The 15,739-nt window shown below is 32.4% G+C and overlaps 2 protein-coding genes across 3 annotated transcripts in view; one reads left to right on the forward strand and one right to left on the reverse strand.

Annotated features, from left to right (window-relative positions):
- LOC133180983 (fumarylacetoacetate hydrolase domain-containing protein 2-like) overlaps positions 1-15,739 on the forward strand; it is a 223,724-nt gene that overhangs the window by 147,385 nt on the left and 60,600 nt on the right. The window lies entirely within an intron of this gene.
- Positions 661-14,435, reverse strand: LOC133180981 (uncharacterized). Of its 2 annotated transcripts, none has more exons than XM_061315469.1 (10): positions 13,965-14,435; positions 12,430-12,509; positions 10,020-10,267; positions 8,023-8,362; positions 7,210-7,317; positions 6,675-6,915; positions 6,392-6,576; positions 5,996-6,109; positions 4,988-5,173; positions 661-2,404 (listed from the first exon to the last, which is right to left on the reverse strand). In XM_061315469.1, the coding sequence occupies exons 2-10, from the start codon at positions 12,500-12,502 to the stop codon at positions 2,370-2,372; spliced, it is 1,530 nt and encodes a 509-aa protein (XP_061171453.1). In that variant the 5' UTR covers positions 12,503-12,509; positions 13,965-14,435; the 3' UTR covers positions 661-2,369. The 2 variants fall into 2 exon arrangements, with proteins under 2 accessions (XP_061171453.1, XP_061171454.1); XM_061315470.1 differs by having other exon boundaries at positions 10,020-10,264; positions 13,965-14,434.

Consider the following 15,739-nt stretch of genomic DNA (forward strand, 5'->3'; position numbering starts at 1 on the left):
ACACTGAGTTTAGGTTGCTGTTTTGGAATAAAGGACAGGGGAAGTGAGAGATAGGAGACGAGAAGGGGGCGGGGGTAAGTGATAGAAGGGGAAGAAGAATACTCATTTGTTCATTCATGCATGCATACAACGTCAGTGCCCGTCTCTCCTCTTCTGTTTATTTTTTCCTTAAAAAATACATGCCAAAACGTTGTACAGGAGGAAGCCTTTTTTTCAATTTAATATTTGTTTTGAACTGTTGAACAAAATATGCACTCTTTAAGTTAATGATTTTTTTTTCAAATTTGTTATGGTTTCTTAAATATATTTCTATACCATGGCAAATCAAAACAATATTTTTGTATTTCATTTGTGCTATACTAATTGGTGCTAATTAACCCGTCACAACCCTTCCCCACATAAGATAAAATTACCGTAAATCACATTAACAAAATGAAGCATAAGTCTGTTCACTAATGGTAATGAGGCATCTTAACGTTGGCACCGTGGGGGGTCCAATTACACCCGTAAAACGACTCTAAAATTCCCCCCAAATCAACCAGCTTTGTGCTTCTTGGATATACACGTGTATGTTTGAATTTTAAAAATTTTAGGAAATGCAAGTCATGGTGTAGAATTACTAATAGGTCTGTTGAAAATAAATAATGAACAAAGAAAAAATCAGAGAAACAATTTAATAAAAAATAACATTGCAATTTCATAACAAATCTCATTGGCATAATACAAATATTTGGAATTTATTTTTTTTTAAATCATTTTCTTTAAAATTTGCGCATAATTGACTCTTCTTTTTATTGGCTTAACAGAAACATATTAAAAAACTAATTTTCGTGGTTAAATATATATTACTGATGAATCATCCTTCATAATTTAAAATATTAAAATACAATTTGATCTGTAGTGAATTGTTTGCTTTGAGTTAAATACAGGAATTATTATCTGGTATGCGGATTTAAAGTGCAGATTTAATGTTTCAAAGTCTAAAACATTCAAATAATATAAAATACTTAAATTACAACGAAAATATTACGTATTAAATGTAATGCAAATCTGCCAAGCATTGGAAAATGTAACATGATACTTATTCCTGACAGAATTATACAGTAAATATCACATCACATTTACAATACATAAACGGTAACACTGAAATAAATACAGTGACACAACAAAATGATTTCTTTTACAAAATACAATCAAATACTGGCCAAAGAGTTGATTTATTATGCTAATATATTACTAGTGAGACTAAGGCCAGATCTGAATTCTACACAATATAAATGCTTTTATTAATTGAATTTGTGAACTTTAATTGCTAGTATACAACATATAATAATTAATATACACAAATCAATTTATAAAATCAATTTAGCAAATGAAATTGACAAATGCATGAATTAATTATGAATATTAGCTATTAATTTGAAACATTGTGCAGATATTGCATGAAAATAATCTCAAAAAAAAGATACAAGTCAATGGAATACATAAATGAGGTAGATAGAGTAATATTGCCTCTGAAATGTGGAAATGTGAATGAAACTTGCTGATAAGCAAATTATGATTGTATATTGTTTTCAAAATTCAAAATCATACAACAGAAAATTAGCCTAAATAAGCAGATATCACATTAATTGTCTTATTAAGAACTCATCTAGGTGATCTCAATAAATTTTTTGCTGCGAGATTTTAATTAATTTTTTTTAACTGATTTTTAGTCATGTGTTCTTACACTTTGTTTGTTTACCATGTTAAAGCATGCTTTTAAAAATCCTAGAAGAAATCCAAATACAGACTGGAAAAAATTATTGAAAGCCCCAGATTTTAGACTGAAAATCTTGAACTACTATAATACTACTAATCAGAAATGTTTATATCAGTACTCTCCATGACAACCTAAGTTTCACACGATTTAAAATATCTTCTGCATGGATTTGTCTTGATACACATTGTATTTACATTAATTAATGTATGATTTACATGTTTCTAAAATGTTGATGAAAAATAAAATGTAATTATAATTTATTACAAACATGTTTAATGCTTTGCTAATGAATTTAATTTTTTTTTTTAATTTTATGTTACACTAGTATAATCATACGTATTTTATATTTATTCAATACATTTACACATGTAGTCAGTATATTCAGAGACAGTAACATAGGCCAATACATGAGTAAGTTTTTCATTGTTTGAGGAAATACATATATCACATGATAAATTGGCTGGTATTATTGTGGGTACTGGCAGCAGGATACCCCAAGCTGTACAGTCTCTCACGGAATGTTGCCTTATAATGCTGAACCACCCAGTTTCTGCTGGAATGGTTGACAGATTCCCAGAATTTATCTCCCCTTCTTCTCTTGCAGCCTTCATGAATTTGTTCTATTTCTATGCATCCATAGCACTAAAAATAGAAAAATACATAACCAATTTATTTTTTTTTTCATTTGGAAAACACAGACAATCTTAAAATATTTTTAAAATTTAAATCAGTGCTATTATATTAATTGAGGGAAATACATTGTATATACTAGTATATATAGGGAATTTAACTCTAGACTGGGATTTACATATATTTATTTACATTTGCAAATATTTTTCTTAGATGAACCTATAGAAGAGAAAATATGTTCAATTCTGTATGAACTTATTAGGGGGTCAGAGGTCATGGCGTGACCGAATCACACAGCGAGATGATATCTTGTCTAGGGTGAGTTAACCATGCATCGGACACATACCTTGCTTCGGACAACTTTAAGCAATAAACTTTCATTGAACCCAAGTCTCCCCGTGTTTTTACTTGTTTCTGTCTTAAAGGTGAAGATTTAAACTTTTTAATGATGCCGATTTTTATTTTCATGTTGTGATAAAAATACCACAAGAATGGCCTTGAAATTACGTCATATTTTGCATCATCAAAGGGGAGTAACCAGAAATTTACGATTTTGCAATTTTAGAGTTGTCGTCCTTTTAAATAGACGTCAATGGAACGGGTCGGACCTAGGTAAATTTTTATCAATAATTGATAATTTTACAGAAATTTTCAAAAATTTTACTTCAATGTTTGTATAATATTTCTTAGAGTTGTTTTTAACTAGTATGTTTATTTCACCGTACATCGGACACAAATTAACCATGCATCGGACACTTTCCGATGCATGGGTAATCACTTCCATTTTCATATAAAACCCAAATGACAGCTGTTTTTTACGGAAATAGAAAATAGAAACTCTAAATTTTCAGTGAAAATACAAATAATCGATATATGACGACTAGAAGTGGACTCAATTTATTTCTTTAAACTAGATGATGATAACCCACGAGACAAAGGCGCCAGTTGCCATATTACTAGTACTGTAAAGCCTTTCTAAGGCAATGTGATGCAACTAAAATCACTTCACATTTGTGGATCGAAATAGTCATTCAAATCTAATTAGAAGGTTAATTTTTAAATAAAAGATAAAAATGTGTTGATATCACTCATTTTAAAGCACCGAGATCAAGGTATGATATTTTTCTGGTTTAAATATCTTATGTCCGATGCACGGTGAATTTTGTCCGATCCATGGTGAATTCTGACTTATTACGAAAAAATCGATTTTTAGTGATATTTTCTCAATAAATAGGGCACAGTTGTGTCAAAAATTTATATTTTAACCACATACTACATATTAAGTTCCATTTTGATAATATTCGGTCGGTAGCGATAACGCTAGAACTTGCTGAAGTGCGAGGGTGTCCGATGCATGGTGAATTCACCCTACATATTTCTGTCACAGTGACACTGGTTTCGGAACTTCTGAACCGTCAAAGCGATGAAAAAGATAAAATTATTGAAACATATAAATTATTTTTTTTTCGTTCAACAAATGATCGTTAGATCTTTCTTCGGTGTGAAGAATGTTTCTAATTAGCCTAAAATCACGCTTACCTTTTTAACCCGAAATTCCTTTGAAGGTATGTAAACTGAAGACGATAGCACCGCTTTTGACTTTATATATAAAGAACTCGTACAATAATAGTAAGATAATTCCCAGTAGCGATCATTGTTTTTGCATTATGAACAGATATTTCCTGAACTGGACTGCTAAACATCAATGTAAGTATTCAAATGTTGGAGCGAGGCGAACTCTCAAGACCAAACAACTTCTAGGTCATTGCGCGTCACAACATAGCAATACGGCGGGCCGTTCGTGTAATAAATGCAGTTCTATTCAGAATATTCGTCTCAAATGTAAATAAAAGTAATAAACAACAATGTTAAAAAGTTCACTGGGAAATGAACTTGGTTGGTACGTGATCAAATCTTCTGAGAAGCCCTTCGGGCTTCACAGGATTTGATCACGTGACCAACCAAGTTCATTTCCCAGAGAACTTTTTAACATTGTTGTTTATTTCTTAACTCACCTTTTGTGAATGATGTTCTGTATTTAGGACATGGATTTATATTTCACTTTTTGTACATAATTTAAAGAAATGGATTTATATCTCACCTTTTGTACATAAATTTAAGGACCAGAATTTATATCTCACCTTTTGTACATAATCTAAGGACAAAATTTACATCTCATGATTTGTACAGGATCTTTCATTTTAAGACAGAGATTTATATCTCATCTTTCGTACAGGACCTTCCATTTTATCTTAACATTATCTTGACTTTTGTACAGAATTTTTTTTTTCATTTTCAGAACGGGGATTTATATCTCTCCCTTTGTACACAGTCTTCCATAATTAGGATAGGGATCAATATCTCACCATTTGTACAGGATTTTTTTCATTTTTGAACAGGGATTTTAGTTCAACTTTTGTACAGGATCCTCCATATCTAGGACAGGGATTTATATCTCACCTTTTGTACATGATCTTAGGACAGGAATTTATTCTCATCTTTTTTACAGGATCTTCCATATTTAGGACATGCAGGTATCAATAGCTCATTTTTGTACATGATCTTCCATATTTAGGACAGGGATTTATATCTCACCTTTTGTACAGGATCTTCCATATTTAGGACAGGTACATTGTCCAGATGGACAGCTCTTCATACAGAATCGGAGACATTCATGTTTTGCTTTCTTGCGGCAATTTTTACCCATGTAACCTTCTTTACACTTGCATTTTCCCGGTTTGATGCACGTTGCAAATGAGCCACACCCTCCTTCACAAACCGCTGCAATGTAATAAATTATTCCTCAGAAAGATTATTTCATCACAATAAAAGTGTTCAATTTACAAAATATTTTTTAAAGACAAAAATAAAGATACACATAATATAAATGTTAAGTGATTTTTTTATTAGGATTATGATTGTTTTGAAGAACAAGAAAATTCATCAGTGACATTCTTCACTTGTTGTGTATATGATGTATAACTGATAGATTTTACACATGTAAATTTTAATGTGATTCCTTTACTATATTTGATATGAACTGGTAGGTGAGAAATAAGACCAGAAGTCTCTGATGAGACGTAGCTCTTCTGGTTTGTACTTATAACAAAGGAAAAGTAGAACTTTGACTTGAAACTATGGCAACAGCAATAAAAAGAATAATGATTCTTGGTTTAGTCTCTTTTTATAATGAGTTTTATTGCAGTCAGACTAAATCTGTTTCAAGAGTAGGCTTTTGAAAAAAATTCACAAAAAATTATTTTTAGTAACCATGGCAACATCATTTGTCAACCAAAACTTCAGGAAGAGTAGTACATGTATTTTGAAAGAAATTCATAGAAATTTCTATTTTAAGTTACCATGGCAACACCGTTCATCAAAATCAAAAACTAATAAATAGAATTATGTATCTTAGTCAAATCTATTTATGTATTGAATTATATTGAAAATGGACCAAATCTATAGGAGGAGTAGTTATGATATTGAAATTTTATTTACAGACAGACAGACTCACAGAAGGACAATGCTCACTGAACACCTTACTATTGCATGAGCTCTTCTGGTCTCTGACTAGAGCTAAAAAATGTGAATGATCCATTTTACCTATGTGACAAGTGGCTCCCTTGTATCCAGGTTTACACTGGCAAACATTGGGTTTAACACAGGTTCCACCATTCTCACATTTAGCTGTGCATAGTGCTGGTTTATGAATTATAACTGCATATATAAATAAAAAAAAATCTACTGTAAAAATATCCATATACATGACTGTATATGTACAGTTGAACTTTGGTATCTCAAAAATTGATATCTTGTATACCATTGATATGTCAAAGAGATTTGGAAGTTCCAATGACTTTTTTCTCTACATATTTTAATCTCAATATCTCTAATCCTTGGTTATCTGGAGGTTTTCTCTTGGTCCATTGGAGTTGAGATAACAAAGTTTGACTGTACTTTTAATATTGAAATGAAATTGTAGGAATTTTTTTTACTTACCAGATTGTTGTTTCTTTTTCCTACAGCAAAGAACTCCTGTGGTGACCCCCTCTTTGTAGGAACAGCTATCAACCTTGTCTTTGGGTTTGAAAACATCAACCATGCCATGGGCCAAACAAGACGATTTGGAGTATCTCATCCTTCCACAGTGTTGGCCCACCCCTGCCATCCTTCCATTTGTGCATCTGAAAGTTGTAAAGAGCAAGTATAAAAGCATGATTCTTTTCAAAAAAATATTAATCGATACTTATAAACTAGAACTGGTGATAGAAAAAAATTGCACCTTTGGCATTTTCCCCTAGAGTTCGCAGCATTGTAGGCATAGCAACCTTTCAGATCAAAGACGTCTAGCCATGAAAGATGGTGCAGTGAGGCTCGATCCTTGGGACTGCAGACCCTCCATCCTCTCTGACATAGACTCCTCCCCTTTTTGACATGCCCCTCCCACTTCCCTTTACAGGCATGTACATCTCTGTGTATGACTATCCCATCTGAAGACCCACCTCTACACCCTGACTGGGGATCTAGTCAATAAGAGAAACAAAGAAAATGAATCAAATTCCAGGCTCTCAAAGCAGTTTCTTTAAAAGGTACTTCATTTGTTGATAATATATTGTCCATGAAAAAGAAGTATGTGTGATGACAAATCATCTAGTAGTAGGCAAAATTCCTGAGGCTTACTTGAGAATCATGAAAAAGATTTTTTTTTCTTATTTATGCACATCTTGAATCAGAATTTCAGGTTTTTTCATGTTGATTAAAATCTCTTGACTCAACACCAGTGATAAATATTGAGCACTCTCACAGACATGTCTTACCCTCTATGATGACTTTGGTGCTAGCCATGTCCATTCCATGTTCATTGACAACTTCACAGCTGTACAGTCCTGTGTCAGATCTCTTAGCCAATGTAAAGAGCAAGTCACCTGTTGTCAAATGGTATACATTAGAATCAGACAGAAAAAAGGGCAGTAACTCTTATAGAGATTTTATGTTCAGTGAAGGGTTTGGACTGTCTAATACAACAGTGTCCATGAAATTTGGCACCAGATTTATTCTTTTTCTTCATTGTTGCATGCATGTTTTCAAAATTTTCAATAACATCGTGCTGGTTCCAGTCTACTTAAAGAAGCTCTGAACACTGCTCACAAATAGTTCTAATTTCTTGGTAATTTTATGCAGATAAAGTGATCTGGCCTTTGATGCAGAATAAAATCAATGAAAATCTACAGTAAATGACACAACTTGAAATAGATTTAAGTGTTCTCAACATGATATTAGACCAAAATAAAGTAATTGAAAACATAGTTTGCATGTATTTTTTCCAATGTAATAAAACTATAGGATTTCTGTTTACCAATACTTCATTGTCTTTGAACATTTTTTTTTTTTTTGAAGAAATTAGTTGGGTACCTTATGTTGAAAATGAAGTAGATAAACTCAATATAAACACAATAAATATGATACAATTTTCTGAAAGTCCAAATATCATTTTTATTAGTGTTTAGAACTTCCTCAAGGAAGGAAATTTGAAAGGAGATTAACTCCCTTCATGCAGCATAGATAGTACTTATTGTAAATACATTTAAAATGATTTTGGTTCTTGACTTTTTTAAAGCTTAATTATAAACCTGAAGACAAAACAGAGACTCGGCTTCTGCCCCCATCTGAAATCTGCCGTCCATCTTTGTACCAGTGTATGGTGGGACTAGGTGATCCGGACGCCTGACAACTCAGCAGAAATATCTTCCCCTCCCTGACCAGCAACTTCTCCTGGGGTCGTGCTAAAATCTGAGGCTTCTGACCTTTAACCTTACAGCAGACAACTCCTGTTATGTCTTTTGTTTGGTGACACGCAGTGTGGAAATGAGCATCCACACAACAGCTGGCATCAATACGACCTCCATGGATGCAGGACGTCTGACCAATGTTCTGATGTGGACATTGCTTACCAATCCCAGCCAAATCATCCTAAATGTAAAATATCAGATTTAGGAGTTGTAGTGTAGAACAATTTTATTCTATGAAAAATGTATGGAAGTAAATTGTTTGTTGTTCTTCAAAAAATATATACTATAATTTGTGAATTATCATATCTTTCATATCAAAAAAAGGACTATGTTTACCTTTCAGAACCCAAATGGAAAAATCAAAATAATATTGTTGCAATCAAAAGATATCTTGCAGTAACAAGTTTGAGCTATGACATTTATGCTGTAATCATCCATATGAAAAATGCTGTTAGCTAAGGCTAATTAATAAATGCCAAAAAACTCTGTCTCAGAGTGGTTCACTTTATTTCTCCAAAATCTTGTTATAAGTTTTATAGGAAAAAATTTGTTTGAATCTGTTATCTTACTCACACCAGAGGACTGCAGAAGGATAAATGGGTTAGATGCCATCACTTTAATGTCTGAATTATAGTCACTAAGTAAACTCAGGGGATTGCATTAGAGCCATATAGATTTATTATGGGACTTCCACCCATAAAATAGCCACAAAATCGGGGGACAGATCTCTTGTACCAAGGGAAATTCCGGAAATATGGTCCCAACAGAATCCTTAATAAACCTCCCAATGCTGTGCGAAGGTCATGAAATTAGAAAGGAAAACAGCAACTGTGGCATAAATTCTGTACCTAATGACGGGCAGAAATATTGCAAAAACTGGCCACTGACATGTTTTCAGTGCTACTTAAATATCAGAAGGAATGAAATATTTTGGTGTTTTGTCTGATTTAGTCAATCTGGTAACATTTTTTGGTTTTCTTCCTTTTATTGAGCATTACATTATGGAACAATTGAATTCTACGTAATCTGAGGCATTACAATGCGTTTAAGTCGAGGAATGTACACACGCACACGTTTTGTTTAATCGCTACCTGACGACAGTTATGATAATGTTATCAGAGGTGTTAAAATATTCAGGGTTATTTTGATAATTTTGTTTTTTTATCATTCTCCCCATCTGGTCTACTCCTTCACAATTACGAAGCAATTTTTGAAAGTGCTAATGACTTCCCTCTCTGACGTAGTTATAGGGAGTTCTTCATATTGTTTGGTTTCAATGCAATTTCATATTTAACACCCATTTTAAGAGGAATAAAATCAAGGGTATGCCTTATATTATTCAGAATAAAACTGGAAGAGCTCCTTACCAAAATATAAAACCCTTTATAATTCCTAGCTTAGCATATATTTATGGATGGGATTGAATTCGAGGTAATAAATGGATGTTGGTGTTTTTTATCAGGGTGTATATTTCTCTTGTATGGAGAAAAAACATGCATATATGTATGTATTGAAAATCTTTTTGATGAAAATCTTTTCAAATACAGCATTAAGATAAAGATAAGTGATGCATGCAGTGAGAGTTTATGTCCATCACTTATTAAAATACTTATGACATTGATACAATAATACACATACTAATAGCATTAGTAAGAAATAGTTGGGGAGTGATGAAATATTGTTTCTGTAGATAATGCTGTGTACATTTGTATTGCACCAGTTTTCTCATTTATCAGCAGAGAGGTGCATATTTCAAATCATATTGTTAATGTGACTAGATCACCAGCTTTTGGAATGAGAGTGAAAAGGGACATAACTCTTCCGTGTCAATCACATACCTGATCCATGGTATTTCCACATTCCCGACAGCGACCTCCATCATGTGCAGCGTTAATGGCGTAACAGCCCGGAATAGACGTGGCCTGATTCCATTGGATCCTCCTCAATAAATGCTGTTCCTTGTATGAGCATACTCCCCAACCTTGGGCACATAGACTGGTGGCATTTCTTATATGGCCATTCCAAGAACCTTTACAGACTGACACTTGATTCTCTGTGATAATTCTACCACTCCCTGTACAACCTGCTGAAGAAATCTATATCCCTAAACAGCTTTCTCCCTAAAATTCATTCAAAAATTTAATTTTCTTTCTTTTTATCCTTCTCTTTTTACATTCTCCCTTTCTTTTATAAATAGGATAAATGTCCTTGCAAAATAATAAGAGTTCAAATAGATATGCTAAATAAAGCCCAGCATTTTTTCCCCATATATTTATGAGATGTTGCAAAAGGGATCATACATTTGTTTATTAGAGAAAACGGTGTTTAATGATGCATTTTAAACCCCTTAAATGAAGGATGCAAAAACTGATATCACAACTGAATATGATATCAACCTTTGTACTTTTAAAAGAAAAAAAGGCTTCAAAGTTAAATTTGTAGATTTATATCAGAAAGAGAAATATTATATACTGGTGTGAATAAATAACTTTTAAATGATCTCTTTTAAAGAATATTAGGTTAAAATTTCTTTGTATCTAATAGACTTTGACACATAAAATTTTTCACTCAATTTAAAACTCATTGTGTATTTTTTAGCATTGTGTACAAAAACATGAAAAGAAAAACTCTCTTTAGAACACACAGTATTGAAAGCAAATCAAAGAACAAAGACGTTATCCAAAAATATGTGTGGGGTAGTAAGGTAAATTTATAAAAATCTTCCAATGCTACGACAAATTAAATTTGAAATATAAATTGGGAAATCCTTTTATAGATGAAAGCTGCAATAATTGACTCTGATGGGGGTGCATTTGTTCATAAATGACACTTTATTTCATTAAAGATGACAAACCCCTCCTTTAAGACCAAAGCAACTTTCCTTATTAAATTATTTTCCAAAAGGCAGATGCCATGTTAAATTAAGTATATTTAAATGTACACACATACTGTGTCAATAAATTTCTAAGTAAATGGAGTATTCAATTTGCACCTGCCCACCATCGGAAACCCACAAGGTCGACCTTCCGTCAATAAAAAAATTCATATGAACAAACACTATCATAATCACCCTTACTTTGAACACCCCATCTTACACATCTAAAATAAACACAGTGCACCTAGAAACAAAATGGATCAGAAGACTAGAATCTCTTTTATTGTTACAATCAAGCAAATAGTAGGGCCCACCCTTTGCTTCTGGTGTTTTAGATCTTTGCTTCATAAAGATATTACAAAATGTTCACTGCATTCAACTACCACACATTTTAGGTAGGAATTAAATAGAAGGGTACATTTAAATTTGCTGAAATATCTCTTTTTCTTGATTTTATTGAGGGTAATAGCAATGACCTAGAAATGTCCAAATTTTCATGTAACTGATATATTAAAACCTTTGTATCACTTACATTGTTAAGTTGTAAATCGTAACAAAAAGTCATTCCTTGGGTAAACTCACCAATAAATGACTCAATCTACATATATAGGGTTTATTTTTATTAGAAAAGAGACCTTTCTAATGCCTGTAACTCATATGACATCAGTGTACAAAAGTCATAATTATCTCCCCTGTCACAACTTCAGCTGCCCTGCTAATCCTATATACAAGTATAAATCCCTTTTTCAGACATTCTCATTATGGAGCCTACACCTTAACTTAAAGCCATTAAATGCTGCCCAAAAATATCTATACCTGACACCCCCTCCAGATAATTATGTCACTAGCTCCTTGAAAGTCAAGCATTTCAACACCCCAGATTAATGGCTATTGATTATCTCCCTTGGGTGTCTTGTGAAATCACACTTTATACCCAATAATAATCTGAAGATTACATTTGTTCTGGTAATATGTCATTTCATACAACACTTACTAGTGGGTTGTTGTGTTCAAAAACTTGTAACATATATCCCTTTAGTGACAAAATCAGCAGTGAATCATATGACAGTTATGATCTAGTTTTTCTGTATCATTTTTCCTATATAAATGGCTTACTTGATCATTTCTCCTCTTACAATATTAGGTTTCTGAAGACTAAATCATTTAATTAGTTTCCTGATGCAGAAATTGAAAATAAATAGTATGACAATCCTTTAGAAAGGAAAATATAAAGATATTAAAGTTTTTTTTACCTGTATCCTTAAATATGGCATGTATTTATTATTTATTTTTTCATATTTTCAAGAGATTTTTGTGGTTTCTGCTGGTGTGTGCAGGAAATGGGTTGAATGTCAGACTGAATTAGGATTTACCTGTACTTAGGGAGTAGAGTCTGCCAACCACTGTGCACAAAATCAGCACCACACAATGGCTAAGTGGTGCCATCTTCTATCTGTCAAACGAAAGAAATTACATAAAGAAGTGAGAAGATGCACGTCAGAAACCATGGAAAAATGCCTGTCCCTCATAAATCTGGTGTAATATGAAGAACACCACCTAATGAAATACACAATGCTTCCCTCTTCTTTGATAATTTGTTTAGAAATATTCTTGAAATTATTTCAAAGAGTTCTTTGAGATCACAGGGGGCCATAAAAAAAAGATAATTCAGTATTAATTAGGTGGTAACAAATTTTTCCCTTTGCACCTGTGATGTTTAAACCATTAAAAAATTTTTTTTCCTCTCCAGAAATAAATTTTATTTCAGTAATGAATGCACGGAATGAGGTGTTTACAGCATAGTGATCATATTGCAACACGATATATTTTCAGTAATTGCAAATGTCGCACCAAAAGGTTAGGAGTGTGCCAATTTCTTAACAGTTGCATCCAATAAATTAAGCCTCCAGTCATAAAGTTTTCCGCTGATAAGTAAAAAAATCAAGGGAGATCATAAACTTTATCCAAATATTTGATGGTGTTAGAAATTTAACCCTATCAAGCCAGATTATATCAATACACTTGAGAGAATGGGATAACAGTCATTTGGAGACAAAAACCTTTAAAATCTACTTCTCACAAGAAAAGCAACAAACAGATTACAATGGGTGCCAACTCATTCCATTTCACCTTTAAAACTTTTATTTTCATTAAATTTTTGAAAGATTGAGGGAATTAAAATACACAAGACTGATTATTCCTATCAAAATATTTGCCATTGGATTGGTGGCTTTGAACAAACTTTTCAGTTCGGATTTTACATTCATTCCAAACTTCTTTAAATTTCCTTTAGAATTTTAATCTGCGATATAATCTGCAAATTGGTCATCTTAAATTCGCGGCATGATTAGCTGATTCAATATTTTCAATGATCTGGAAGATAACTATCATTAAGGGCATTTTGAGGATAATTTTATTTTCAAAAGATATATTTTCATTTCATAATTAATACTGTAAGCAGACAATCCCTAAAAGAAACTTCTGGTCTGTCGAAAATCTTTGTTGTTTTAGAGCTTGTTTGCCTGATAAATGAATTCCCCCCAAAAAATATCAAAGTAAACAGTGTTGACTTTCTCTAAACATTGTGAATCAGAGAACTTTGGGAGTTAAAAGGATTCTAAATGATTGATTAAACATTGTGAAGAGGTTCTACATTTGTATTTGTAAAATCCCTATTAGTAAATCAAATATCAAATTTACAAAACAGTCAAAAGATCAACTGTATTAAATAATACACTTGAATATTATACAGCTTTAAAAGAAAATCAAAGAGATTATATAAACAGTTATCTTTTTTATTGAAATAGTTCATTAAAGCCATTTAGACTCTAACAAAAATAGGAGTATATAATTATAAATGGAATATGCATGATTTTTTCTCTTTCAAAAAAATTACTCCTTTTTTTACCTGATAAAATATCACTGCAGAATCTCCTTGAACATTAAATCCAGTAAAGCATTAGAAAGTCACTGCTAAATCCCAAAAGGTGCTATAATCCACTGCTCCCAGGAGTCAACACAGTGTATAATTCCTCCAATAGTAATTAATAAGTGTATAAATACAGAGTAAAAAAAGCAATGCAAGAAAAGTCAACTGTATAAAAATAAAAATCAAAAGCAGATCATCTCAGTTTAAATGCTTGGACTGAATGTAAGTTGTATGATATAGCGCTAGCATTTAAACTCCCCTTGTCTGTATGTAATACCAGTACACAGAGAAACAACTTATCACCACCGCGATAGCAATCTACACCCTATACTGTCTGCCTCTCTCTCAGTCAACAACAAAACTGTCCTTTAAATTAGTTGCAAGACAATATGGTCAAGAATGTGGTTCCAAATTGTACGACATCTCCATCAAGTCATCTAATGACCCGCCAAGAAACCAAAAAAAAAAAAAAAAAATCAAATTTCTGGCAGAAGACAGAGTTCTGTCAAAAGTGTTAAAGGGTCCACCATGTTAATGAGATGAGTAGCAGACGGTTAAGAGCCACCCGTTTTACACGGCTTGATAACTCCTCAAAACTACTAAAAAGTTATGAATACTTAATGTCAGTACTTTGTGATGAAAACTAGTATAAATCAATAAAGAGGTTAAGTTGTCATATCATAATATTAAAGCAATTGAATCAATACACTAGATTCATTGTGTGGCCAATCTGATTGGGTTAATTAATTAGTACATGTTGACATGTGGAAACAAAGAGGTTTTTTGTGCAAGAATTGAGTAATTATATCTGCATACAGGAGTTTTCTTTGGAAGTTAATGTAGCAGATCAGAGTTAAAAACAAAAATAACACTATATCAATATTTTATGTTGACCTTAAGATAATCTTGATTTTATCCCCAAAAAGTCAATGAGTTTAAAGTGTTTGCATCCAAATTAGCATTATAACTAATTAATGTAAAGGTATTGATTGCCAAAATGTCAAATTTTTAATTCATAAAAATAAAGATCAAATCCCTGAATATTTCTGTTTCCACTCCTCAGAAAAAGAAGCAATGTGCTGAAATACTACAAGAAATTGGTAACCAAAGACAATGGGATTCAGGAAATTTTTGGAGAACTTAATGCATATGTCAAATAAAAGCATTTTTGTACAAAATGTTCTGATTTGTAATTTTTCACTAATGATGCAAAAAATTCCAATGAAGGAGTATGCTAGTAGCATCACCTGATGTAACAGTTGTTTTACCTGGTCTGACTGCTGCAAGATTTTACCTGCAGAGCAAGAAACAGACAATTGACCAGGGTTAATTAGGAGGCATATGGGGAATTTACATGCAATTTATCATGGTTAACTGTACAAAAGATAAAAGCCAGAACACAAAGTGAGAATAATTTACTGTCATTATACATCTTGTTATAATAATAAAGAAAAGGAAACTGAAATACTTCTGTGGTGGGGTATTCAGGAATCAAAAATGAGAGAGAGAGAAAGAGAGATTCTCCTAGAGACTAACTCTGGTGACAAAAAAAAACACCAATCAATAGTTAGTTCACAAATACTCATAGAATTACTAATGTGTGTAAAACTCACTGATCACTATAACTGATCAACAGTTGCTCCAACATCTATGATCAGATGCTGTATCATTTTAGAGCTTGTATACTATAGAAAGAATTATGATCATACATGCAGTTGTAAGGGGTCAGGTAGGAATTTGTCTGATGAGATGGT

Source organism: Saccostrea echinata, unplaced genomic scaffold (genome assembly GCF_033153115.1).
Source record: "Saccostrea echinata isolate AGI-Se365-2 ecotype Australia unplaced genomic scaffold, CSIRO_AGI_Sech_v1 ptg000008l, whole genome shotgun sequence".
NCBI classification, from domain to species: domain Eukaryota; kingdom Metazoa; phylum Mollusca; class Bivalvia; order Ostreida; family Ostreidae; genus Saccostrea; species Saccostrea echinata.

Bases quoted from the DNA above. Each gene is read 5' to 3' on its own strand.
- LOC133180981 (XM_061315469.1), bottom strand. From the start codon at position 12,502: ATGGCACCACTTAGCCATTGTGTGGTGCTGATTTTGTGCACAGTGGTT. The intron at 8,363-10,019 runs GTATGTGATTGA...TTTTACATTTAG, and splicing joins GTGGAAATACCATGGATCAG to GATGATTTGGCTGGGATTGG. The intron at 5,174-5,995 runs GTAAAATGGATC...ATTACATTGCAG, and splicing joins GGGAGCCACTTGTCACATAG to CGGTTTGTGAAGGAGGGTGT.